The sequence below is a fragment of the Platalea leucorodia genome (genome assembly GCF_965183815.1).
Source record: "Platalea leucorodia genome assembly, chromosome: 2".
In the NCBI taxonomy this organism is placed as follows: Eukaryota; Metazoa; Chordata; class Aves; order Pelecaniformes; family Threskiornithidae; genus Platalea; species Platalea leucorodia.
Window position 1 is genome coordinate 2,990,553 of NC_138824.1, and position 21,884 is coordinate 3,012,436.

General features: G+C 41.0%; 1 protein-coding gene across 6 annotated transcripts in view; it reads left to right on the forward strand.

Annotated features, from left to right (window-relative positions):
- UVRAG (UV radiation resistance associated) overlaps positions 1-21,453 on the forward strand; it is a 102,807-nt gene extending 81,354 nt beyond the window's left edge. For 2 of the 6 annotated variants that reach the window (XM_082335639.1, XM_082335640.1), the window contains 2 exons: positions 6,254-6,345; positions 17,912-21,453. In XM_082335639.1, the coding sequence (XP_082191765.1) occupies positions 6,254-6,345; positions 17,912-18,614 (795 nt within the window). In that variant the 3' untranslated portion in view covers positions 18,615-21,453. Of the gene's footprint in view, positions 1-6,253; positions 6,346-8,135; positions 8,171-14,891; positions 15,201-17,911 lie in introns of those variants that run through there. The other 4 variants (XM_082335641.1, XM_082335642.1, XR_014230637.1 and 1 more) reach the window with 4 other exon arrangements.
- The last annotated feature ends 431 nt before the right edge of the window (positions 21,454-21,884 follow it).

The following is a 21,884-nucleotide window of genomic DNA, read 5'->3' on the forward strand; positions in this document are numbered from 1 at the left end:
TAACAGCGGGATTGTAAGCAGCCTTTGAAGGGACAGCATCAAATGGAATTGTTATCTCCTGTTACTGCTTTGATTGCTGTTTGTGTGCCTTATTTGTTATTGCGAAATCAAAATTGTGATGGGAGTCCTTTGAGATGGCTTTCATGAAGGCTTTTTTAAGTACGCTGGGTCAGCTTGAGGAACTTTAAAGCGTGTGCCCGGTGGATTAATGAAGGACGTGGGTCTTCAAGGATGTTGATGTAACTTGTTTTTCGTGTTAGTTTAGTACTCTTAGAAGAATTGCAAAGTAAACATCTGCTTTTCAGGGTGGACCTCTGAACAGCGTTGAAATCCACTTGGGAGAAGGAGGCAGGCGTTGGCATATCAAGCTACAAGTCAGCGTTTCCATAAAAATAGCTGTGTGTTTGAGCACTTCTCGTTTGGATCAGGGCTGTCCCTGCTGTGGCAATCCTCTGTTTGCTCCTTCTGAAAGCAAGATTGGCGACTTGAAGACTTGTTATAATCACAGTGCTTGCTATGTTGCTTATTTTTCTCTCCTACTTCCCCAAGAAGCTTAAAAAAAAAAAAAAAAAAAGCCTTGGTTAGATTTACTTCCAAACTGTGATAGATGTATGCTGACAGTCTTTTAAATATGAACAAATGAAAATGAATTTTAAGTGTTTAGTGCTGAGACACGCTATCTAAAGAGCTAATTGATACCACAATGAGTTTCGCTAATGTTGCAGCTTAAGGGTTTTTCTGTAAACCCACGTAGCTGTTCAGAGCTAGAACTAGCTAGATTTAATAAAACAAAGGGAAGCAACATGTTAAGAGTGCAAATAATCTAAAATGTTATAATTTCCCCCAAAAGGTATAAACACACACAACTGTTTATATAGCAGCAGGCATTATTTCACTGATCCCCCAAGGTTGTTTATATAGCAACAGGCATTATAACAACACTTTCTGTTTTCATTATTGCAGTGCTTAGTCATCTGAATCCCAGCCAGTGCTCCTTCATACTCTGAAAAGTCATCCAGGATCTTGTAAAACAATTAACTATGTCATTTTATTAAAACTTGCATTTTATATTTCTCTCCCAGCATTTGACATCCTCTGAAAAACCTTCTGTAAATGCTTGGCTTCTAACCAATACTGCAAACTTGATGGAAAGTACACTTCTGCTTCTATTTTTGTTTGTGGGGTTTCACATTTGTGGAACAGATGTCCTTTTAAATGCTCGGTGCTATCAGGAAAAACTTCTCATTTCTCTGCAAATATTTCAAAATTGCTCTTGACTGCCTTAACAGTACATGAGCTCGCGTAGCGCAGCAGTGGGTTGGGTCCACCTCTTGTATAGGTGCTACAACATCAAGGACTGGTCGCCTGCAGTAGAGAAGTGCAAAAATGCTGGAGGTTTCAGTGTAGACTCGAGTATTATGCATAACATGTACTGATGTGGCTGGTATTTTGAACTTTATTAACATACTCTGAGCTGTAAGAATGCTTTCACATGTCTTAGGACGAGATGGATACGGCTGGGGAAACAATACGGTAAATGATGAACAGATGAGTTCAGAATCGGAGTCATTCTGCGCTCCCAAAAAAGGATATTCCAGTCAAGGTACTCTGTGGTTTCTGGCTGGGAGTAAATATATATATATATTTGTATACCATTAGTCATTAAATACTGTTGCAGGAATTAGTATAGGAAATGGGCTCTTCTTTGCACGTAAATGCAGGATATTCTTATTTTTCGGAAGAGGCAGCCCCTTAGTGGCAAAAGCCCTAATTTTGATCTTGGGTGCAATCTGGTATTACCCAGAAATGGAAAGATAGCTAAATGGTTTCTTTTTAAGACAACTTTTTTGAAAAACTTTAATAATTCTAATACATCTTATGGAATTTATAGGAGAGTAGGTGAACCTTTGCAGGGTTGTATTTTAATTAGTTAAGAAAAGAGGTAGCTACACTTGTCACGATTTAATGAATGAATGTTTTGCCATGGACTTGTTACCTTTAGGAAGGTGGTAAGCTTTTACGTTGTCTGCCATGATTTTAATTAAGTGTAACAGTCTAGTTGACAAAATAACTTACTTGGAAGATGCTTGGATGGCAGGAGCGGTTTAGAGATGCTCGGGCTGGAGCTGATCCGCTGCGGAGGACAGACCACTTCCAGCAGAAGCTCAAAGAAGGAAAGGCAGCTAGAAACTGGAGCAACTGGATACTATTTCTTTTTTTTTTTTTTTTTTTCCTCTTCCTAAAGAGTCTAAACCAATTATGCCCAGCTTGTTATGAGTTAATTTTAATTTGTTTGTCATACCTCACCTGCAGCTAATACTGTGGTTGTGTTAGCTGGAACAATTTTCTTGGTCTTTAATGGAAATTGTTTAAACATTTTATTAGAAAGCTAATACAGGCTTTAGGAATAAATCTACCTTTCACTCTGAGAACCGTTGTTTTAAATGCAGCTTATTTCAACATTTATGGTTTTCTGTGATGTTGGAATAAATAGCAAGTATAATATAAAATACCCACTAGTATGATAGGCTGGTCTTCTATAGAGGTAGAGTTGGCCTTAATATAAATTTAATCTCCAAACAAAAAACTCAGATTTTAAAAAAAGCGGTCTAGGCAGTTAGCTACTGACAGTTATAAATACTGTCTGTCCTCTTTTCAAAGCCTTTTCATAATGCTGAAATTCTTAAGTTTATCACACTGGATTTGTAGCCTCAGAGGTTTGGGGTACAAGTTTTCTGAGACAGGAATCAAATTGGATGAACTGAGATTTGTTTTCTAAAATCCTGTAGAAACCTGAATATGGTTTGTTTGGTTTTTTTCCCCAGTTACAGTTTACTAGCTGCTTCATTACGTCTCTAATTAGATAACTTTGAATGATGTCAGTTAACCCAAAAGCCAGAGCAACAAAGTACAATAAAATGTTGAAATTTTCTCTTTTTGATATGAGTAAAAGGAATAAATCTGTGTAATTGAAAGAAATTACAAAGTGAGATTTTTTTTTTTCCCCCTTAAATACCAGTACCCTTAAGTTGTTCTGTCTTGAACTGTTCATAAAATATAATGCATCTCATCTGCTACACTTGTTTCTGTGGAGTAAGTGTTGCTAGTAACTGGTATGAGAGCAGACTCAGACTCCTGACTGAAGTGTCTGATGTCTTTACCTTATTTGTTTTCCAGTTCATGTTTACTACGTGTTTTTGTTCGGTCAAGTAACATTTCACACAGCACTTGGGAAAACAGAGCTGTATATAGGAGCTAAATATTTGTAAGGAAACGGCAATTAATATTTTATTACTTGAACATCATTAATGATTTACTCACAGTCCCGTGGAGAGTACGCGGTCATAAATGTGAACGCAAATCTTGGACACTTGTTCACTCAAATTAAACCAGGCACGTTTTCTTTGGATGGCCGGGTCTGTAATACCCTGAAGGAACAAGCTCATCTTTAAATAAAATGCCGCTTTTGCAAGTGATACTTGGTTCCTTTGGAAACTTCGTGTGGGGTGGGTGGAGATGGGTGATGTTCACTAGCAAGAATTGAAATGTGAACTCGGGTTTTTAGGAGGATTGAGAGAGCACACGGTCACCCCTTGCCGCTTTTGTTTTCCTACCCAGACCTCACGTTTCACTGCTCTCCTTCTTGCCTCTTTACATCTACCATAACGCTAAGCTCTATCTTTAAGTTCCTTTTAATTTTCCTGGGCGAAGCAGCTGTCCTCTCCCTACGTTTTTCTCTTTTTAAAATGGATTTTGATGTTGTATGAACCCTATTGTAACAGGTCACAGGCGATGGTTATTTCTGTTCAGTGTCTTGCTATTTCTTGCATGAGGTGGAGTAACTATCCCTGTATGTGTGGTGTTGGCTGTTAAAAAGTATTAAAATAAAGGAAGGGTGCATGAGAAATGTTTTATGGTTTGGGGAAGAAAACCAGTCTTTACTAACGATGCAGCACTGGCAGAGGGTAAGAGCACGAGGAAGAGTTCTGCTCTCTTAAGTAAAAGAGAAATCTCATTTTTTCTCCCTCCATGCTCCCGTTTGCTGTGTGCTGTACACGTAGTGGGTTTTCTCATTTAATAGAGGGAGAGAGATTTCTTTTTTGGGGTATGCGAGACTACTGCAGACCACTGCCAAGTAGGAGTTAACCTTGTTGCATTACTGAGGAGGTAATTTTGGAACCAGACTAAAACCTGGGAAGTAACTCGTGGCTCTGATGCTTCGACTGATTTTTTTTTATTTTTTTTTTCCTTATTTTTCTCCTCCCCTTGTCACCAGAAGGCAGATGAGTTTTTCAACAGCTTGTGGGATTACTTGTAGGTTTATTTCTTAAATACATTGTTGTCAGCGTGTGTTGATAAAGACACATAAGTCAATAGTGCTTTGTTTTTAAGCTATTACAAAGCCAAAATAGAATGCAGTTTATTAAGTTAAATCGTATTTTTTTTCTAGAGGTTTCACAAAACTTACATCCTAACTTTACTTACATGCATCTCTACTGTTTGCAATATGAAAACGTGTGTTAGCAGAAACTGGTTTTGCTTGTATTTTGATACAAAAGTCTCACATGCATTCCTCTGATCTTGGCTGTTGGAAATAGAGAGATCCCTTAATCCAATTCTTTTCATGCTCTGAAACCTTAGAATTTAAGGATGACTATAAAGAGGGGTATTCTATGAACATTTGGTTGTAGTAGGAGGAACAAATGTAATGTTTTTGATTTTTTTTTTTTTCTCTTTTTTATTTCTTTTGCCCCAGGCTAGTTCTTTGGTTAACCAAATCCACTGTAATCCCATCAGGAGAATGTGGTGATCGTTTAGTAATTTATATTGTATGGTTGTCTTAATCCAGGTTCTGTCATTGTAGCAGAAAATATGAATCCAAGCCCACCATATGACTTGACTGTGTCCATATGGAAATAATAAACTGTGTAATAAATGGCCTACTGTTGTACAACGCAGTACTGAGGGTGATTTTCTTCCAAAGCGATTTTTCTTTCTAAAACTCAGGCAAGCATAGAAATCATTCCCAATTTCAAGAGCCTTTTTCTGTGAAACAACTGACTGGTCCGTTGTTTGGGCGAAGTCAGAAATCTTTCTAACTTAGAGGATGCTTGCCTACACCTTACTTTCGTGAATTATGGAAACAGGTTGTAATTCTAAAAAAACGAATTTAACTTTGGGTGGGATTGTTGCATGTTTGAGCAAGTAGCTCTATCAGTCTCAGATTTGTGCGGTTACTGTATGTGTATGTTGGAGGGCAGCTGCGGCTTCTAGAGGGTGTTACCATCCGCTGAGAATACGCGTATCACGCTGATACGGTTTCATTCGATAGTCTTAAAGATATTGGAGTTTAGGGGTGGTTTTTGTCATATTTTAACCACACAAGGGATAAAGTTCCCCGCAAAGTTTCCCCGAAGTTCTGAGATTGAAGCTTGAATGGAAGAAAGGCTTTTTCCCCTTCCACGTGCCATTTTCTCCAGAGGTATTTTTAGTCTGGGGACTTCTTAAATAAGTAGATTATAATTACCAGCAGTGACAGTTGTCATGTGTACTTCATTTGATAATCTGAGGGTAAAAGCAAGTTGCGGTTTGCATGGAGTCCGTGTATTGAATCTTTTCATTTGTGTTTGCACCCACGGAGGAGTTAATACTTGAGTTAAAGTAGGTCAATATTTGAAGTCTTTCTGTTAGCTACATGGCATTGTATTTGAATGCTGGGTTTAATTATGAGAATAATAGCAGCCGTTTAAATGTTGATGTAAACTGTATAAGGAACACAGATTTAGATCAGTTGTGTGACAGTATGTATTTTTACTAGTTGATATTACTGTGAGAATTCCCCTACTGATTCCAGCATACATTGATACGCTCCGGATGACAGATGACACTTGCACACAAATAAATGTTTTGAATCTGTGAATATGGAACATTGTGTTGAAATTTGGTCTTTTCACTTAATGGCTGTATTTTTAATAAGCTGTGTGGCTGCTCTCCTGTTACAGATTGGAAACGGAAAAAGTGTAATGAGGTTTAACAGTCAGATTGACTGATTATTTTGTCCCTGTTCTTGGGTGGGTTTTGCTAATACGCGGTTATGAGTATTAAATGGAACATTTCCTTAAGGGGAATAGATCTCTTGAAACTGCTTGATTATCCTACGCTTTCTTTGAAAACCTAGTAAATTAACTGACCATAATTCATTGGAATCTGGGATTTGGAAAGCTGTGCTAATTTGTTTTGTCTGTTCTTGTAGCTTAGATATCAACATGGGCTGAGTACTCCAGATCTCAGGCAGACTCTTCCTAACCTGAAAAACTTCATGGAGCTTGGGCTAATGGTTAGATGGTAAGTATTTTTGTGTAATTAAAAAGCGGTGGATGCTACAAAAAATTTAGCTGTAAAAATTTTTCGCAAACAAGCAGCTCCTCTTGATAAGCATGCTTGGTGAAGATTGTGACTTCCCCAAAATACAGGCTGTGTACGATGTCCGCAATATTCTACTATTTTCTTCTTCTCTTTTAATATCATCCATGTGATGGGCCCACAACACTTCTTGCAGGGGTGGGGGGAAGACTGAAAAGCAATGTTCTTCACTAAAGGAAAGTGAACGAATCATTAAGACTGTATCTAAGGGTTGGTAGCGGATGCACCTTCTGTGTTTGGATAGTCCAGGAGGGTAGAAAGGTGTAACAACCTTAGCAGAACAGGTCTTAGCCTGGTCAGTACCTGGCTTCCCATTTGCTTTAAATGTGTAATTCAGGTGAGCTGTATGGGAATCTGTGAATTATAATCAGCACGATTTGTGTTGAGTATAATTGCTGCTAATGAAAACAGCTGTTGCGTGTTGAGTGTTGTTGCTAAATGGGAAGCTACATTAATGAGCAACTGAAGGTTAGAGTAACCTTCCAGGGGAATTCTTGATGCTCCTGCTCTGATGCACCCTGGAGGATCCAGGCTCAGTCTCCACTGACTGTGTAGAAAATCAAAGCAGACTCGTTTCTATGTTATAAGACTCAAGTTAGTGTAGGCTTATCTTGCAGCAGTTGTTTGAGCATGAGACTTGAACAATTCTCCTTTAAACCCACCGAGATAAACTTTAGAAATGTGGAAGGCGATTCACTAGCAAGTGTATTTCTGCAGGTGTTAGGTGCTTTGTATTCTCGTTTTTTAATTTCTGTTTTTTGAATTGTGTGCACTCATGCAGCCTCTTACCTTAAACCGTTTTGTCTGGCATTCTCATCTCCATTCCCAGGGTGCCTGAATCCCACCCAAACATAGCACTGTGCCGTTTTAGGATCCCTAGGTTAATTATTGACTGCCCCAAAGTTGCACAGGTCTTGTGTGGTCGCCGTGTCATACCTGGCCCCGTGCAGATGCCTTGGGTACTCTAAGGTATTGAAAATGCCACCCAGGATGAGCCAACCCCACCAGGTTTTGCTGCCAGATGCTCTGGTGATGCTCTGGTGATGCTCTGGTGATGCTCTGGTGATGCTCTGGTGATGGGTATGGACTCCCTCACTGCCTCAGTTGATCTGAGAAATAATTTCTGTTGGCACATATTATGCTAAATTGAGGTGAAAGAGTGCTTCCAGTCTCCCTAAAGGAAATTAGTTCTTCCTGATAAGATAATGAACTACAAAACACTAATAGCCAAACCTTAATATTTTTGAACTAGCATACGGCTTTTAGGGGACACTCAAACCCAAGCTTGAGCTAGTTTTTAAATCTGATGTGAAATGACACTAAACATTGTGGCACTGGCCCTTCTGTAACAGTGGAGTTAAAGCTTTTTAGTGCTATTCATGTTCTATCTGAATTCGTTTCACGTTAAACCAGCAGAAGTAGCAAAGCCTCTGTTAGTGTAACGCAGACTAGTCTCTCGTCATGTTCTGCATAGAGGCAGCATAGCATAAGGTGAATTTTCCTAGTGATGGAAATACGTTTTCTGAAATTAATGCAGAAAAGGTGTTATGTGATAAATAGTCTTGGGTTGAATAACAGCAGGCAAACTCTGCTCTGATTTTAGTATTCCAATAGGGTTCTTATTGCTGTATTTTAGTAGGGTCCTAAAATGTTGCTAAGCTCTAAAAGTCTCTTCTTTTTTCTTTTTTTTTCCACCCCCCTGCAATATGTAGAACATGGGAAGAACAACACATCAGTTCTAAAGACAGTATGTGATCACATATCCTTTTATGCAAAAACAAAACCAAGGTTTTTGTTATTGCTCCATTTGAAAATTATAAGAGCAGGCTTCAGACAGGGTTAGCGCCGCAGCGTAGCACAGCTCTCTATGTCAGACCTTTGGGACAAAAGTTATACTGCAGTAGGTAACAGGGATGAAAATCCTATGGGATGTCGTCCTGCCACAGCTATTTCCAGCCCTTATTTCTGTGTCACTCTTCGCCTTTGTTATCTTTCACTCCTTGCACAGGAATGCTGGTCCATGTGAACTCTAAGCGAAGTGTCCAAATCCCTTAATTTGGGAGGAGAGTCTTGGCAAAGGAAAAAAACAAACACAGGAGTAGAAAAAGCATCAACTTTGAGCAATACTGTAAAAAGTGTTGCCTGATCGAAACTGAACTCAGCCAAGAAAACAGTGGAAGTAAACAGGCCCCGAGAAAAGGAAGCTCAGTCCCTTGTGCAGTTTTATTCTGTCAGTAATTTCAGGCACAGCTGAAAAGATTCTCCCTGCTTTTCTTTTTATCCCCTAGCAAGACGCATAAAGGAAAGCTTTCTTCATCGGGAAAATATTACCCTGAGTTTTCATGGGATATCCACCACTGTGATGCAGAAGTCCTAAGATGACGTGTGGTCCTCTAAGCAAATCTGAAAACGAAGGGCCAAAATACCTAAACGGTGACTTCTGTAGCGCTTGTGTGCACTCCTCAGCAGAGCGGGAGGGGTACAGGTCGTGGGTGTCTCCTTCCGTCTTGCGCACACAGAGCTGGATGACTCTGGGACGTGTTAAATGGGAATCGTTTTCAAAGCCTAGGTATCTGTTCTTCTGCTGTGTACTGGCTTTGAAGAACTGATAACGGAGGCTTTAGTTATGCCTTAGAGGTTTCGTCATCGTGCAACCAGGGTTTTTTTTCCTATAGGTGATACATAGTCATTAGCAAGACAAAACACGTTTTTTGGCTGGATAATATTTCAAAACATGTAGGAATATTAAACATAGTTCTCCGGGAGTATCACGTTCCCTCTTTCCCCCCCATGAATGTCTATGCCTCATTTCCTTTTCACCTCCAAAACTTGTATGAATAGTTGTTCATTTTTAACTTTTTTTTTTTTTAAGGCTAATGATTCTAAACAATGCTTCTTAGTAATTCCTAATAATATAAATGGAAATGAGGCTTTACAGGGAGTCTAGCTCAAGGGGAAAACTGGCTAGACTTTCATAATCGGGCATTGCAGTTGAGCACATACATAGCAGAGTACAGATGCCCACTGTCTTGCGGATAATATCTGATTACATATATTTAAACAAGCATAAAAGCCACCAGCTGTTAAAATGAAGAGTTGAAGGAATTTTTTGTTTTCAGGATACTGTAGGTAAGTCATCTGATACCCTCTCCCACAGACCGTAGTCAGTAAAGTATTTCCAGGTTATCCTTCATTTGCAGGACGAGAGCAGGAGCGTATGAGGCAGTGATGGGTTTTTCTTATCTGCGGATTCACTTGCACTGCCTGGTTTGTTTGGTTTTGTTGTTTCTGATCTTCAGTTTCCTTTCTCAGCATTGTAGCTGGGTTTTGCTGAATTGAAGTTCTATCAAATCACAATCACACTGGTAAAAAAACCCCACTTACACCATACTTAGTTTCTCTTTGAGCAGGACTGTTTTTGAACTCCTAGCCCAGGCATCATCCTCATTTTTGCTTTTATTTAGGGACATCTGTATTTCTCTGCAGTCTGGAATGGAATTGAATCTCCTAGTTATCCAGGGTAACGGAAATACATAGTTATTGCAGGCTTAACCTCTTTCTCTGGTAAGCATCAGTTTAGATTTGAGTGCAAAATAGTTTCTTTACCCCTTCAGATTAAAAACCAACCAACCAACCCCACAGCTCTTGTAGAAGAGCCCACCTATTTCATACTTCTATCAGAGCCGTTTTGGCCGTTGTCTTTAAAGTCTCAGCTTCAGGCTTTCCTGAGCTCCGTTGTTCGGCCTGGAGCTCTGGGGCAGCCCTTGGCCCTGCGGAGTCCAGTGCCTTTGCATCAAGGTTTAATAGCATTGCCGCTGGATCCCTCTGCCTGGTGAGATTCGTGTTGTTTTGGTTTCTCAGGCATGACACTTAAATGATTAATACGTGTTTTCACATCCCAACACACGTGATTTATTGCAGCAAGCTTGCAGGTCTACAAGCTCTGCTTCCCTCTTCATATCTCTCCTGGCACCTATATTCTGCTGTGTTTACTTTTCTTCCCCCTTACCCCTGCTGCAAAATATTATTTGTACTGTATGTAGATGAAATCAAGACGGATCTGTTGGTTCCCGCACACACTGTTATGGAGGCTACAGAACGGCAAAACCTTATTTTTCTGATGTCAAATCTGGATGTTGACTCTTAAGGTGAAAGATGACGAGCCAACGTTGTTGTTGGTTTAGACTATCCCAGTCGTGGTCCCCCAAATCTTTTCTGTTTCCTTTGGGGAATAATTCTCTCTGTTTCCAGCTCTTTGGTCCTGGAGTCTCACTGGCTTCCAAAAAAGCAGCTAACTTTTAAGATGAGCCTTTTGCTGATGCAAAAGGCCCTATGCAGTTTTTCTCCTAAATTCTTTTTCTTTTGAGTATGCAGTTTATTCCAGCTTTTGAGAGACACCAAGTCTTCGCTTGCCCGTAGTCTGTACATTTTGAACGTTGTTCTATTCCTTTTTGCAGATTTATCTTTCACAAGTCAGGCTCTTGAGATCAACGGTTGCATTAAATCAAGAGACTCTTTCATTTTCTCTCCTATTCTTCAGCTTAATTTACTCTGTGTAACTTTTGAGGGATAGTATTTGTGATTATTAACGGCAAGTAAAGAGCACACTGCAAACTTGAGCAGTCCAGTGAGGAGGAGGTTTTTTTTTTCCTAGTGAATAGATGAGACAAAAGGCTTATCTAATGCTGGCAAATAGGAGATACTCCTTTAGAAAGTCTTGTCTGTAGTCAGGGAGATGTCCTTTTAGCCTGCATTTAAAAGCTTTACCCAAAAATACTGGCGTGCCAAGGCTTAAATTTGTGTTTCGAAGGTATGTCTTGATTCATAAGCTGCTAGATTCAAGAGGAGGCTAAAACTGAATGTTTGAGTTAAGAAAACTCTGGTAGCTTAATTTATGAAGATTTTTTTTTTTTTTAAAAGCGTGTGTCAGAATTTCTTAGCTGCCAGAAGACGCCATTTCACCTTAACTTCATATTGGCAGCCTCCCTTTGCAGCCCTGTCACTATTGTGCGTTATTTAACCAGTAATCTCTAAGAAGGTGAGAAACTATTATTGCTTTTTAGCACAGTTGACATGATATTGGCTCGGAGCTGCTCTTGGAGCTTCAAACATTTCAGATGGCTATAAACCAACTTAAACACCTTCATTTAGCGTTCTTACTGCCATGAGGTCATAGTTTGCAACAAAAAAGATCAAATGGTGTTTAAGTTATTTTTTTTAAAGTATTCTCATACCAAAGAGCTGTAGCTGTGGATTTTGGCTTTTGGCCAGACAATCAAGATTTAGTATTTTGACCAGCTGTGATCCAGTAATGTTCCTCAGAGGAAACATTTTGTGGGGAGGAAAAGATACATATTTGAGCCTGTGAATTGTATTCTGTCTCTCATACTGCTTTACAGTTTCTCTGAGCCCCTTGCAGACAGATTAAATAATCACAAGCGAATCTGACCAAAGAAACTTTTTATCAAAACTGCAAATGGATTACAACCAGAATCTGTTCACTAAGAAAATAACTTTAAAAATGTTTGTGTCCTACTTCAATTGCTTTATCTCGCCTGTTTACGGCACGGAGTTTGTCTTGAGCCTTTGGTCTGTAAGAATGGCCAAATGGACTAATTATTGACTAGTGAAAACTCATGTTTTGGGGAGAAAACAGCTACTCTGTAGTTTTGCTGGCAGTAAAACTTACAGCTGAAGTTAGACTATTATGAATTGGCTTTTGAGATTTGGATGCAATTGAAACATTGAGATTGGTGATGACGTAATTCTCTTATCTATAACGTCCAATAAATCTGGGGTTTCTCTTCTTTTTTTTTTTTTTTTAATTTAGAAATCCTGCTTCCTGATAGCAATTCAGCGTACGCCTATACGTAACCAGCTCTAGTCTGATCCAACTTGATGACTAAAAGTCATTAAGGCCTGATGACAGTTCATCAAATCAGTTTTTATACTCCACTAGTCGCAGGCCGTTCTTTTTGGGCAGGTGTCCACATCTGTTTGCTGTCTCAGAAGATTGACCAAGTAATTGTGGCTGGAAGCTGAACCAGCTCAACCCTAGTAATTCAGGTCAAGGTTGTACCTTAGAGTAAAGGGCTATGCTCCCGCAAGCCAAACTCTTTTCGCTGGTGACGATACCTTACAGTCTCTAAAGTTTCTGGGCAATTGGATGATAGTTTTCTTATGTGACTTGCTTTTTTTATGTATTTTATTAATTCCATGAGCGGTGAAGCTGGTAAAGCATCTCTTTCTCTGGGCTTTGCCTTGATGCAGTGCTATGAACTCTGGTAACAGTACAGCCTTTTCCTCAAGGAAAATGCAAATGGGATAGAGACCCTCCGTCAGCTGCTTGTTTTCATGAAGATTAATAGCAACGTAGTATTTCTGAGCTCTGTGCCTCTCTGTAAGCATTACTTTTGAACCAAAAACCTCAATTTGACTTCTCATTCTCACCTGGAGGGAGGTGATGGAACAGGAAAAGACTCCTTGACTTAACTGCTTAACCCACTGTACCTAGAGGCATTTTGTGTTTATTTTACTTGCCTGCAAGACTATGACCGTTGTTCTACTTAAAAGTATACCGAGACCTATTCGTCTTCTCATGTTTACCTTCTAGACACTCGTCACTCAGCCTAAACTAGTTGCCCAGGCTGCCCCCATGGTCAAGAGGAGGCATCCTGAGAGGGTGACTGTCCCACTGATCGTAAATGGCTCTCAACAGGGCAATGAACTCTTAGATGGCTGATCTCCAAAGTCCTTCACGCATATTTCCTTTTATCTAAATGCCTTAGATAATATTTGATAAACAGTTAAGCCATTCTATTGACTTGATTCCTGCTTTCTCAGATTTGGGCTGTTATTCCCATATTTTTTCCTGACTGAAGCTAAATCCATCCTATTCGTATTTAATGGCAGCAATGGCCGGTTTCAGAAATCTGCCCGCATATGTCTCCGGCAGCTTAAGACCTGGTTTTGCAGTCTTAAGCAAGGTCCATTTCATTGCATGTAGTTTAAGGAACCTGGCTGCAAGTGCTTTTAGTTTTAATTCATTAGTTTGAATGCTTGCGTGATAAATGAAGATCATTCCTGCTTTGCTGCCCTGTGGGGCAGCCCTTATGTACTCTATTAACTGGGAAGTTATTTTGTAGACGAGGGAGATTAGCTTTGTATTGCTGCTCCGTTTAGGCTGTTAGATCACTTAGTGTAGATCATTCTGCCAGTTCAACTTATGAAGGAAGGGAAGATTTTTTTTGGCTGCTGGACTAAAGAGGTATTGTTCTGGCATACATAACATGTTAGCTTGAATAGCCTTGTCGTAACAAGCTCTTTAAAAACTCTCCTGGTCCTGCAAACTGATTAATTTCTCACCCATTTGCCTGTAAGGCCTAGATTTACAAAGGAATTTAGGCATGTTTCTTTTTAGGAGGAACTTAAATTTACATGCCCACCGGAACAGTTTGTAAAGCCGCTTCTCTCGAGCTAATTAGACACCACAGTTTTCATGTTGGGTCACTCAGACACTTAAATTTCTTCTGCTGCTGCTGCTTCTGCTTCATAGAAAAGTTACTGTTGTGCCTAAATTGGACTGAACAGCACTTGCTCCAGGTAATTTGGGGTTTACCAGTTAGACAGTCTAATGCCATACTTGTCTTTGCCCTTTAAAGAACCTAAGAAAAATGAATTTGAGCAAGTTTAAAGCACAATCCAGCGCAACAAATAAGAGCTTCAGGTATTACTCATTCAGATGGTGAAGAGGCTTTGCTTTGGGTTTGATCTCTCCAAGAATTAGTTGCGTTTTGCCCAATGATGTGCCTCTGCGGCCTCAGGAGCTAGGATTAAACCTAGGATTGCTTACTGCTCTTCTTTCCCTGCACGTCGTCCTCATCAGAGGTGGCTCCTACTCTTGTGAGATCTTGTGTCTTGTTCTGCAAGGTGATATGTTCAACAGGAGGACCTGCTCCAAGCACGTCTGTAGGCTGGTGTTCAGGCCACTGTGTTTGTAACTTGTCTGGACCCTCCTCTGACTGCTTACATTTCAAGCAAGAGCTTTTATCGCTAAAATACTGTGTAAAGAGTAGATATCCTTGTGATTGTTTTGAGAAACACTCATCTGTACTTAAATCGACAAGGTACAGCTTGAAATTCTTCCTGGATTAGATTTTAATCTCTTAAATGCCTGTCCCAGAGCTGTGGATGGTTGAATAAAATCCAGAGAAATGGCAGAATTTCCTATAAGCCCTTCTTGTCGTCGTGCCGAGATCAGGCGATAGGAAGCCCTCACTGCTGTACTGGCTGTTGCAGATCCGATGCTTTGGAGTCAAACCCTTCCCTCTGCAAAGAATACTTTACAGAACAACTAAGGTGATGCGTCTATGCGTCTGCCATCTGTTGTACACGGGGGGAAAAGTTATCCCTTTTTGCCTGTACCTCTTGCATTATTCTCTCTGTTCCTGTCTTGCTTTCTATTTCAGATGTGGGGGGCTGTCTCTCTGGAATCTGCAGCCCTTCTGGCTTCCAGATCAGCAGGAATACACTCCTGTTTCATTCATTCCTGACATCTTGATAGAAACCAAGAAGAATGATTTTTATCTTTATTGTTGCAAGGAAAGGGATGGCGATAAGTGGCCTTCGAGTTTGAAAAGGAGCTTGCATGAGAATGGCGTTCTCATACACCGCATCTTCTTCTTGAATTGCATACGTGCTCGCTATTTTACACTGTGTTAGACAACTGATTTGTCAAATAGATCCAGACTTAGCAACACATTTCGTACAGCTCATTCTAGAGCTGCAAAAAGCTAGTGTGTTGTTGCCCTTTGGATCTTGAATTGACAATACAGTACAAACAAAACACAGCCAACTTCAGCAACAGGGGCTTCTTTTTTTTCCCCCCCAACCTAAAATACCTGACTAAGCACAGAGCCCATCTCTCCTTTTTGCCTGTCTCTTTCTTTTGAGCCAACTGCATTTAGAGCCCCGAGGTGATGGATCAGCACAGCACACATATCCAAACTCTCGTAGCACAAAGCTCATAGCTCTCCTGCCTTGAGGCTCCCCCTTCTACTCCTCAAGACTTGTGGCAAGCTTAGGCTCCTCTTAGCAGCAAGACTGGTCCTAGCCTGTGCTTTGGGCTCAGTTTTGTAAGGAAGAGAGGAGAAGGGCGGCCTTTCCTGCCCAGTTCCACAACACACAGCCACTGCTTGGCCTTGGGACATGCGTCTTGCCACATCTCTTTGACAAGACATGCAGATCACCATGGTACATGCTGTCTCATCCAAGTAGAAGGGAGATAATTCAGCTCTGCAACATCTCTATATCTGGAACGGGAAAGGCAGCAAAACCTTAAATATCTTGGACCAAAAAGCACCGTCTACTTAATTGCACGGTGTCTTATAATTTGAACGGTGATCTGCAGGAATCAGTTATCACTTGTCCGTGAGGAATCAGTTCACATAAACATAGGATGATGCTCCCTCGGGCCCAGAGAAGTGTCTTGAACGTTATCTGGCTTTGGGAATATGTGCACGTCTTGGAATCTGGGTAAATTCCTAAAACTTACCATTTAATTCTAAAGTTTCTAATAACTCGATACAGAGGAAAATACCTTGTTTTGCTGCATTTTGCTGTTAAAGCTGAAAATACAGCACACTCTTATTTCCTGTGCTTTTTCTTAAGGAAGATGCATCAAACCTAGAGGTAATATGAAAACGTTTATCTAAGATTTAAGATAAACAGAATCTACTCAAATAAATAATACCGAGTATTCATGTATTTTCTGAATCAAGGCTGCGAGCCCTAAGCTGGGGGAAGGCGAGGGCCAAACAGACCATCCCCAATGTCTGCGGCGCACATTGCCGAAGTAAAGTTCACAAGTGTCCCGCCTCGGATTCTTGTGTTTGTCATATTACATCATTTTAAAAATAAATGGTTGATTGTGTAGGGGTTGGTTAAAGTATTTTAAAGTCTTTGGTCAGTAAGGGACTTGAGGGCCAGTCTCAAAGACCCCATATACAGCGTTTAATTAGCATCTGTGGCACATACTGATTTCTGTTTTATCAGCTCGGTTAAGAGCGCTCCAAACCTTTGCGAACGAAGCTGCAAATGCTAGGCAGAGTTTGCATTTAAAAGGTCTGAAACAGCAGCTGAAATCTAAGAAGTAAGTAGATGTTTTCGCTGCTGGCTGCATGTGTGGTGCTTATCTCTCCTTCACTGGCCACAACTGTAAATTCTGAAAAGCAGTTTTTCCTTAAGGTAATTTGAGGTTTTTATGGAGGAGAAGGAAGCCCTACACGTGTATTAAGGGGCAGCCTGGGAGGAGGTAAGATGGAAGAGGAAATTAAAGAGCGGTAGTCCTCCATGCTGCCCTCCCATGGGGATGCTTATTTTTCACAGAGGGACTTGTTGCAATATAGCTTATCCTATTTACAAAGGGGAGCAAAGAAAAGAAAAATAACGTGGAAAAGGATCCACGCTAGGGACTACTCATAACTGTTATTCCGAGATTTTCCCCTGCAAGACAGATCCCAAAATCTATTAGGCCTTGAGTAGAAGGAGTTTCTTTTAAATTGAGTTAATGAAGGAGACTCATACTGACAGCAGTTGAATCTTGGAGTTACATATTCAGCAGATCAGTAATAGCTGTATTTTTGTATTTTTTTTTTTTTTTTTAAATTTGGAAGGAAAATGAACCAGTTGCTGAAGTTAATGTACAACATACTATTTGCATATAGGATGGTGATTATATTTGGATAAGGATTAAGCCGATGAAGGAAAATTCACATAACACACCCCAGATGACGTAAAGCTGATGTTCCAAATTACAGACCCAGAGACAGTGTAAGTGGTCTGTGGAACTGTATTAAATAGTAAAATCAGACTTGTAAATTAAGCTTGATTAGTTCATGTTCCTCAAGAAACCGAGGTTGACGTTTGTCCAAAAAGTTTTGGAATGACTGGCACAGAAAAGCAGAAGATCTGGCAAAAATAGTCTTCTGCAAATAGGAAAGTTAGTGTGTTTTTTCTCCTTTGTGCAGCTGTCAGGAAAGTCCGCTGTTGGAAGAAGTCGCTCGTAGAGGATTCGGCCATTATTACTCACTTTTGAAGAGTTTATGATGGCCCGGTACAGGCCATAAATACATAAATATACGGTCAACAGTAATAATTCATAAAGTACAGCTTGGTCCTATAAAATGGTGTTAACAGTACGAATTAACATAATGGGGTGGTTTCTTGGGTGATTGACTCTTCAAACCATGGAGCTTTGTAAATGTTCCTACACGATCTTACCGGTTTTCAGTAAAGCTGTCCTCTGGGGTGTCTTCTGTAGTTCATACAGCATTAAACACATTTGGGGTTTTAGCACTTTAGGATGCAAGTAGTTGGCCAAACGGAGCCCGGGGTTGTGATAAAATAATTGCTTCAGCCTTTGGTTAAACATCTGTATTGCTCGTGAGCGTGCCTGACAGCTGTGATTTATCCTTTCCTTCTTTTATAGTGATCGACACCATACATCCAGTGCAATTCCCGTTCCAAAGAGACAGAGCTCTAGCTTCGGCAGATTGGATGTTGGCTTTTCCAGCGGGCTTCCTTCTCCAGATAAAGGACTCCGAAAACGAGCCAGCACAGGAAACGAAAGACTACAGTACAAAACTCCTCCTCCTAGTTACAGCTCTGCTTTAACACAGCCCGTTGCCATCACAGCCCGTGTAGGAGAGTTGGATAAAAAACCTGGATCGATATCTTCCTCCTTGGATACCTCTATGGACTCCTCGAAAGGAAATACCAAGAAAGGCGAGGACTTGTGCAGCAGTTTAAACGGAGAAAACGGGAGCCTAAACAATACCCAAGACCGGCAGGAGTCTTTCCTAGGACATACTAGTGCAATAAATGGGGCGTTTCTGCCTGCTGAGTGCTCGGGCACTGCAAGCAACGAGCAGCCCTGCGAGTTTCGGCCCTCGCTCGGCCCTGTCCTTTGCTGCACTGTGGAGCAAGCGGAGGAGATCATGGGGATGGAAGCGACGGGGTTCGGCACGGGAGATCAGCTCGATGACTTTAACTCCATCCCGGTGGAGCACGCCGTGGCAGTGGAGTGTGACGAACAAGTCCTAGGGGAGTTTGAGGAGTTCTCTCGAAGGATCTATGCACTGAATGAAAACATGTCCAGCTTCCGCAGACCGCGTAAAAGTTCGGACAAGTGAGCTTGGACAGGGATTTGATAGCAGACATTGAGGTGAAATCAGTGGTCTGGAATAGAGATAAAATTGCACTTATTCTTTATATTAATTATAAAAAAAAAAAAAATAAAAAAGCTAAAGCTATTCCTATGGTGTTAGACAAATGGACTTGAGCATGATAACACAGGATCATGGTATATTCACAGCCCAGGTAAATTTTGATTCTGCTTCCAGTCCTCCTATGTCTGGTATTTATAATCTGTTGGAATTTTTTTTTTTAGGCATTGGAATCCATTTATAAAGGCTTTCCTGGAAACAATTTCTAGTGCTGATCAGGCCCTTCTATGAATATTTGTTAATTTCTTAATTATTATTTAGAGTTAAATTTATTTTAATCTTTTCAGAAGAAAAAAAAAACCAACTTAATTTAAAAATACATTTATGGTAAGATCTCTTTACCTTCTCCCATGTGCTCCTGTGTTTTCTTGAGCAATGTAGTCAGTGTTACAGAAATACCATGAATTTGTTATAATTGGACAGCTTTCTCTTGGCTGTGCTCTTGTAGCCTTTGAAGTTCTAGTTTGCACTGATGGGTCTTCAGTTGGTGGTGTAAACTTGCCAGAGAATGAGCACCTGTGTGATATCTGCAGTTTCCTTGCACCTGATTAATCAGAAATGACATTTTTCCCCCCTCCTTTCCTCCATACTCACTGTTCCTACCAGTAGAAGCCTTGAGGACTAAATCCCCCCCTAAGGCTTCTTCTAAAAATCACAGCCTGACCATTCCCTGCTTCAGCTGGGCACAGACCTCATCAGCAGAGACCTAACGAGCGCGCTACCTGCGCGGGGTTCGGCTGCCGCCCCGCGAGGTCTCTAACGGGCACAGCGTGCTGTGAAGCACTTCGCAGACATCTTCCGAAAAACCCAGACTGGAAATGCAGTCAGCACTTTGGAATTAGGCGAATTTGTGGAATCGCTCCACCCTTTGTAGAAAGGAGGCACCTAACATCATTCATCAAAATTCATATCCTTTTAACCATCTGTACGTTAAAGGGAGAAGCTTCCAGCGGTTCGCTGTTAGGTAGGTTACCACTGGCACATGTGTTCAGCTGCACTAATGGGAAAGCAATTTGCAGCCTGCTTTGTGATTCCTGGTATTTGTTTCAGTTTGGATTTCATTGCTCTTGCTTTCTATATTGTATACCCAAGAATTTGGGCTCGGTTGTGAGCTCTCAAATATAAAAATATATAGCAGAATAAAAACCACTTCATCATGCCTGGCTTTTTTTTCCTCCCTGGTCTATGCTTTCTTTTGAACCAATGACCTAGTCTTTTTCCTAACTTCACCGTAAGGCTAGCCTAAATTAACTTTTTAAAATGTGGATATGTATAATCTCAACTGTTGTCAAAACGAGATGTGTATGTGAGAACCAATATACATAATAGCACTGTTCTAGAATATGCATTTTTCCAGGTAACACCTTAATGATTGTATTAAAATTATATTCACATTTCTTCTGTTAGCTTTTAACGGTTGTGTCTGCAATTGAGTTGTTGGATCGAGCCTTTCTACAGGGTTTCGTTATCTTTGGTCCGTCCCAGTGCGATGTGCTGGATGGAGGCACTCGGAAGCAGAGACCTCGATGCTGTGAGGCCCTGAACGCGATCCCAGGTGCAGACTTGGGCGTGAAGTTGGCCGCATCCATGAGCATCTTCACCCTCAAATAAGCTCCTCTGTTCCAACCTCATGAAAAGCTTCCCTAAACGAAACGCTGCAGCAGCTTTAAAGCACTGCCGTCGTCTTTGAGGAGAGATAGGTAGGAAACTCTCACTGAGCCAGAAATGAATACCTGAAAGCGTAGCACTTACTAATGAAGTGGGCATAAGATACTCTGGGCCTGTAACTATCCGTCTTCTGACAGCAGTGCAATTTTAGGTGAAATTCAGTAATGCTGAGTCAGTCGTGCGCCCCGTGGGATGGGATCTGGCCCGCTCAAGGCAACACAGACCTCCCGTTTGTAGGCACGCTCGTTTTCCTCGGTGACAGAAAGGCATTAGCTTGTGTGTGATGGTGACTTTTCAGAGCAACCCAAAGAGTAGTTGTCAAGCCGCTGTGTTTCGTAGGCGAACAGGGAGCGTCTCAGTGCAATTAAGCGACACATGAAATTAGGTTCATAGAGCATCAGCGGGACTTTGGATTTTTTTTTTTTTCATTAATTGCGCGTTTTCTCAGGTTGCACCCGACCAAATGAAGTCCAGTTTTCCTCCCTGATGTTGTGTTGCTGTTCCTGTTTGAGCCCTGTAGTTGTGAACGTGTCAAACCCGATGGTTGGTTTCCGCATCTGTCGCACTAAGCTGCTTTGGCGGGCTTTCTCTGGATGCATCTTTAGTAGGCCTTAAATTGTCCCCACGTTTCTCTTCAGCTTTCATCGCTTTCCGTACGGAAGGTGGCGTGAAGGGGGACAGCGTCGCAGGGCCAACTAAAGCATTGGCAAACTCGTCGTTGCTGTGAGGATGGGGGATTGTATGGACTGCAGCCACCTCATGGCTTGCTTCTTTTGTGATTATTTCCCCCCCCCCGCCGTAAATTACTTTGAAAATAGCGTAGCCGGCGAGAAACAAATAGGTTTGAAGGTGAGATGATATATCACAGTGTGCTTTAAACTGTCAGGAGCCTTTCAGTCCCTGCACAGCTGTGACACTGTTAAATGTCTGCAAATGTCTTCAAGTGGAGAAAACATTTCACTGCAATCTTTTCCCCTCACTAGGAATTCCTAAGATTTTTGAGAATATTAGTTTTGGAAGATCACATCCCACTATATTTTTATAGCAAGCACAACAGCATTGGCTTATCCTTGCTTGACCAGGTATTTAAAATAAGCAAAACCAGAATATCCCATAGTAAATGACACATTAAAACTATGTTGGTAATTGTGGGAAAGCTCATCTGTATTTATAAAATAAAACTGATTAGTATCTCTCAACTTGTGTGTCTTCTCTTAATGGCTCCTTTGTGTTTCTTTGCTTTACAAGCCTGGTGTGAACCACGATGTCCTCCCCAGCCCCCCCGAAACTCTTTGGCTTGTTGTTCACCAAGCCCGTATCGACCCAAATGCGAATATTTGGGCAAGAAGGTTTGCTGGAAGACCCCACTGCCTCGTTGGCTCCAAGGCCTATTTCACACGAGATGGTACTGCAGTTGTTTTTCACGCTCCTTCCCAAAAGATGGCACGCAGCTGGAAAAACAGCCTACGGTGGGGCTGGGCGACGGCTGGATTTGCAACACTTTTATGG